This window comes from Oxyura jamaicensis, chromosome Z, assembly GCF_011077185.1.
Source record: "Oxyura jamaicensis isolate SHBP4307 breed ruddy duck chromosome Z, BPBGC_Ojam_1.0, whole genome shotgun sequence".
NCBI lineage: Eukaryota > Metazoa > Chordata > Aves > Anseriformes > Anatidae > Oxyura > Oxyura jamaicensis.
In genome coordinates this window covers 53,179,454-53,185,453 of record NC_048926.1, presented here as the reverse complement: position 1 = coordinate 53,185,453, position 6,000 = coordinate 53,179,454, and the positions used below count along the sequence as shown (strand labels likewise).

Below are 6,000 nucleotides of genomic sequence, written 5' to 3'. Positions count from 1 at the left end.
TTTTTAACTATTCAGCAGATAAATTCTTCCCTGAAAGTCATTTCTGAATCCAAGAATAACCCTTACTCCAAAAGCAATGCTAACAATGTATTGCTAGAAGCTTGTCAGGGATCTTTTTGAGTAGGGGAAGAAACAGGAGAAAACTGAGGGGAAAAAAGAATAAACCATCTCTTAAAAATCAACGTTAAAAAATAGAGGTGAAAACTGATTGCACTTTTATTAGTGGCATTTGTTTTCCAGCTAGATCTCTTCCTTGCTTGGTTACAGATATCTGCTATAATATTTGCCCCATTAACTTAAACTAATATAAATCTTTTTTTTTTTTTTTTTTTTTTTTCTCTTTTCTTTTTTTTTTATTTTATTTTTTTAAAACTTTTAAATAGAATATTGGGTTCAAAGCTTCAGCTAACCTAAACCCATTTTCTAAGGGATAACTAGAACAATTAGTATCTGGAAAATAATGAAATGGCAGCTCCTAGTGATTACAAGCTGACCTCTGATTAATAATATATTTGGTTTAAAATCACAGTATTACTTTCTTTCTATAAGTAACATTACTTAATGCATTTTTTTTTGTTTTTATGTTTTTGTTGTTTTTTTTTTTGTTGTTTTGTTTTGTTTTGTTTGTTATCCTGCTGTAATTAATAGTAGCATGCTGTTGGATCTACTATTATCCAGTGCTCAATGAAGCAAACCTTTTGGCTGGCAGAGAGCAGACAAAACTCATTTCATATACAGAAAGGAAAATAAAACTTCTTATAGAAGAAAATATCTTTTTTTTTTTTTGATTTTTTTTTTCTTTCTTTCCTTTTTTTTTTTGTGTTTTTGTCATTTTCTGGTGAGGTGAGTAGGGTGGGAGTGCCATAAGAGGGCTTTTTTTTTTTTTTTTTTTATTTTTTTTTTTTTTTTTGATCTGGGGATTCTACAACAAGCAAACAGAGGGACTTCTGCAATTCTTGCAAATCATACATCCAGTCATTATAATGCAGTGCACAAAAAAGCCGGGATAACTGAGGGCTAGAAGATTTTGCAAAATACTATGGGACAGCAATCATTGTAGCTGTACAAAACTTGCTCTCAACATAACATAACATAAAGGCACCATTGATATCTTTCCCCATTTTTGAAATACTGTAAAAAATTGCTACATATGGCACATAACACATTTGTACATATGTATATTTAATTTATAAAAGTTTTTTTTTCCTCTCCTGTTTTCTATCAGCGGAATTGCTAAAATAAAATAAATTGTTTAATTTAAAGGTGGAATACTTCATTATATAAAATAAAGTTTTACATGTGAATCTATGTGTTTTGTTTATGTCTTATACAGCAATAGGGTCTTGGTTAGCTATTACACTAGACAACCTTGCTTGCAACTCTTCTGGTGTGGAGAAGCGATTTGCTGGGTTAGTCCTGCTCTCAGCCAGCCGGTACGCAGTGGCCGGCTCCATATTGGTGGCCATGGGGTTTTGTATGCTCAGAAATGGTGTATCCTCACCTATTCTTTCATCCTCTGTTTCGCTCTCAGAGCTGGTGCTCTCAGAGCTTGTGTCGGAGTCCACTTCCACCCTGCTGGAAATATGGCCATTGGGCTTTGTTCTTTTTACCCGACGGGTGTTGGTGAGTTTCTTTGGAGGCTCCTGTGCTGGTTCATACTCCTGCGTGGTCTCATACTCCTCATCCTCCACTATCCTCAGAGGACTTGGTGGCAGACTGTTGCTCTCGTGGACAGGATTGTGGTGGAAGGAGTTGAACTGCTGAAGGTGGTTGTCGTACTTCTCACGCAGCCGTGGCGGGGTCACCAGGAGCAGCGGTCTCTCCTCTTCCATAAAGGGACTCACCGCCACTGAAGGGATGGAGACCGTTAAGCTGGAAACCGGCGGTGATATTTCAGATGGGGGAGACTTGGGAGAAGTCGGAGTGTGGAAGTCAACAGGTGACATGCGAGCTGGTGTGGTCATAGCTGAGACATACCTGATGAAAAGAAATGGGAGAAGTTTGTGGACACAGAATCGGTGACACATGAAAATGGCTGCTCATGTGGGCTGCGAGGAAGAAGGCAGAGAGCCCCTTAAGATCCCCAGCATCCTCATGTGCATCCTCAGCATCCAGACATTCTTGTTGCTATTAGTCCTATAGTGTATGAGCCCGTAAAACCTCTGACTTCTGGGACTTTGGGGGAAAATGTTTGAAAGCAGGAAAAGCAGAGCAAAGCCCCCAGGTCTATTTGCCTCAGAAGAGCCATGGAGAGGCTGTAAATTATTTGCCAGAATAATTTCCTGGAATGAAGCCAGGGATGGGATTCAGAGACTGGGGGACTGCCAGAAACAAAATGCATTTGCAAGTATTTTCTCTAATGGCTGCTGCACTTCTGGCAGGATTTGGCCATGGTCTGGGGTACATCCAAACAAATAGCAGAAAAGAAAGGAAGGGAACTGAGGAACAGTTCTCCTGGGGCTTCACCCTCTTCTGGCAACCAGACTGTCTCAGGATAAGGAGGAACGCAAAGTCTGGACAAAATCTAGAGCCAGATTCTGTTATTTCCAATTGCTAGGGATAGTCAGAGGAGGATTTGCAGCCCTGTCTCTGCAGCTTTGTGCTGCTCCACGCATAGAGAGCTAGCTACTCTGTCCAGTAGGTTTATCTGCAAACAAACATGTCTGCTTAGTGCAGTGCCTGAGGCATGCCCAGGAATCCAGCATGAGAATCAGGTACGTTTATTACAGAGTGGACTCTTGACACTAGAGTGCACAGAGCTTCAAGCATTTCAAAAGCAATCATATATTCCTCCTCTAACAAGTTGCAATAAGCATTGCACTTGTCTGAGCACTTGTTAAGTCATCTCCACACTGCAGCTACCACCTTACAACCCTGTTCCCATCTTGAAACAACGTAAAACATCTAAAACACTTAAAAAAAAATTATTATTATTAAATGCCAGCTTCTGTTTCAATGTAATGTGCAATGTAATGCTTACAACTTTCCCTTTGGGTTTTGCAGCATTAAAATTATTATTATTTACTTTTGGCATTATTACATATCAGCATGTGCTTCCTTGCCTGTTCTGACTCTGGCTAGAGCTTCATAAGCCTAAACATGAAGCTTTATCTGTCTTCGCCAGGGAACGAATGCTGATGGAGAGGACATTCTGACTTAGTGTTAATGAATGCTCTGCAAAATTTGCGCCTATTCTGTCAAAAGTTTCTGTAGGGTGGGGAGTGGTCAAAGGTGACTTCTGAAAGTGAAGCTCAGGTGTTGCTACTGAGCTTTGTCTCAAAGGAACAGGACTCTGAGCTGGTTTGGATCAGTGGAGCTCTGTGAGATGCTATGAGGTCACACAGATTCATGAGGATCAGCTTGAAACCTCCTGATCAAAGGCACAGTGCCCTACATGACATTTTGCATCATCTGGCTTTGCTTTTTTTCTTATTCCAAGTTTACTTTCTTGAATTTCAGCTCTGTCCAAACTTAAAATCTTTCTAAGCTACATCTCTCACACAGACCCAATGAGACAAGTTATATGGCTATGGTTCATGAAGTTATTTGTTTTTTTCATTAGTGATTTATTTATTTGAGCCTGAAAGTATCAAAATAAACCTGAATCCAATTTCCTTATCCAACCTATGACTCAGTTCCATATATGTCCCTTGTTTAAAACAGTTATTGGAGAAAAGAGAAACCAGCACAGATCCTGAACAGATGTGAACTAGGGTAAATTGGTTTCAAATGAGGTAAATGACATTCCAGATGAGGAATAGGAGAAAAAAAAAATCTGGAGTTATGCACAAGAATTAACCAAGGTGGTTGCAAGTGAGAACAAATGGAAGTTAATAGGTCTGCATACTAAATGTACAAAATAATTCTTTATTTTTCCTTGCACTAGTGAGCTTTTCATCCCTTTCACTTTTTAACAGAGGTGTTTTCTGAGGAACTGAAGCCTGTCTAAGGCCTTCTGGTTCAGCTTTGGACATAGGTCTTGTTGACACAGTAGAGTTTAGCTAAACTGGTTCTTTTAATGTACTAAGTTAGTTAAACATGTTCAGTGTACTGTGTGTGCGTGCTTCCATCAGAGTGAAATTACTCATGCTGGTGTGTCATGCATTCACGTGTTTCTGGTGTATTCCCACACAGCATAATGGGATAGTGCTAACAAGCTGCTGTCCACAAGCTGAGGTGCAGGCACCGAACACATGCAGCTCTAGCCTTTCCTGAAAGGAAAGTTAAAAGGTGATGGATTTATCCAGATTTTTGGCTGTCCATGCTGGCTTGGTGAAAAGGGATCAGAGTGTACGCAGACCCAGCCAATTAACTAGTTACTTGCTGCTAACTTCACCTCTCATGCAGAGATGGCATTTTATGAGTTTATCTCCTGTCAGACGGCTAAGGACCTTGTAAAATGCCTATGACTGAGACCTCTGCTCATATAAACAGGTTTCGTGGCAGGGGATGTAACAGAGGGACAGGGCCATGCAAGAGTCTCTGCTAATGTCTGTTCTGTTTCGTTCCAGAACTGTAAGGGAGCTGGGGACCTGGAGGATGGACAGAGCACAGACCTGATTTGCTAATTCAACATTGCTTTCCTTCAGGAAGTAATTTGTCAGCTTGCATGCTCTTTTATGTTTCAGAATCATTTTTAGTTGCAAATAACTCTTATTTTCTCCCTTATATACACACACATACCCGCAATCCATCTCTCAGAAATGATCTTCCATGTATTTCCTGCTTGCTAAATATAGATGAGGCCTAATTTAAAGCCTGGGGAACTATTTTCTGCATTCCAAATTCACCATCATTTCGAGCACAGGCTAACCCTCAATGAATGGTGAATTATCACAGAAATGTTGCTGTTTAAGGGTGACCTTATCGCTCTCCACAGGTACCTCAAGGGAGGCTGTAGCGAGGTGGGGGTTGGCCTGTTCTCCCACGTGCCTGGTGACAGGACGAGGGGGAATGGGCTTAAGCTGCGCCAGGGGAGTTTTAGGTTGGATATTAGGAAGAACTTCTTTACCGAAAGGGTGGTTAGGCACTGGAATGGGCTGCCCAGGGAAGTGGTGGAGTCACCATCCCTGGAGGTCTTTAAAAGACGTTTAGATGTAGAGCTTAGGGATATGGTTTAGTGGGGACTGTTAGTGTTAGGTCAGAGGTTGGACTTGATGATTTTGAGGTCTCTTCCAACCTAGAAATTCTGTGATTCTGTGATTCTGTGATTCTGTTTTTCACCTGTACCATAATATTCTAGAAACTGAATCATTTACAAAACATCTTTTCTTGTCATTGAAATGGAAGGACACATGCTTCTTCTTCTCCCCCTAAAACTAGGCATGCTGTACCAGGGTGTGGCTCTGTGTGTCCCAGGCTATCTATCTGCACCAGCATGTGAAGCCAGTGTGAATGATCGGTGCTTCTCACACCCAGATGCCCGTATATCTGAAGCTCTATTATACACTGCTGGTGGGCATGTGGCAGTGCTTCCAGCTCAGTTCCCAGGCAGGGGACAGTGCTGTATTTACTGCCGTAGGTCCTGATCCTGCAAAGCACAACCCAAGCTTCACCCACATGAGTAATACCACTGATTTCAGCAGGGCTACTCATACAATTAAAACTTAATCTTGAGTAAGTGCTCTGCTGGACTGTGGCCATGGTTGTTTATCTCATGTGAACCACATACCTTGAAAACTAAATTGCATGGCAAATTACAGACATTTATAAAAGAAGAGGACCAGTTCACTGTCCTTCATGGTCCTACAAACCATGTTCAGAGGGCCCTCAGCTGTAGTCCACCGTCCTGCCACGAAACAATTGCTCTTTGTGTATCAGAGGGAGTACCACTGAAATGGCTTTTGCTGTACTTGCACATTCATTTTTCTGGAAACTACAATAAGTCTCCTATATAACTCAGTCTCCTTGTGGATTGCCTGGCTGCATTTTTGACATCATGGACATCCCACGATATCAAAACTCTTGTGATTTCACAGTGCTCAGAGAATTGGTCCAGTA

At 41.1% G+C, this 6,000-nt stretch overlaps 1 protein-coding gene across 6 annotated transcripts in view; it reads right to left on the bottom strand.

Moving 5' to 3' along the window:
* Window positions 1-911: 911 nt before the first annotated feature.
* Window positions 912-6,000, bottom strand: part of NRG1 (neuregulin 1) — a 292,955-nt gene continuing 287,866 nt past the window's right edge. For all 6 annotated transcript variants that reach the window (XM_035309952.1, XM_035309949.1, XM_035309950.1 and 3 more), the window contains one exon: window positions 912-1,977. In XM_035309952.1, the coding sequence (XP_035165843.1) occupies window positions 1,326-1,977 (652 nt within the window). In that variant the 3' untranslated portion in view covers window positions 912-1,325. The remainder of the gene's footprint in view (window positions 1,978-6,000) is intronic.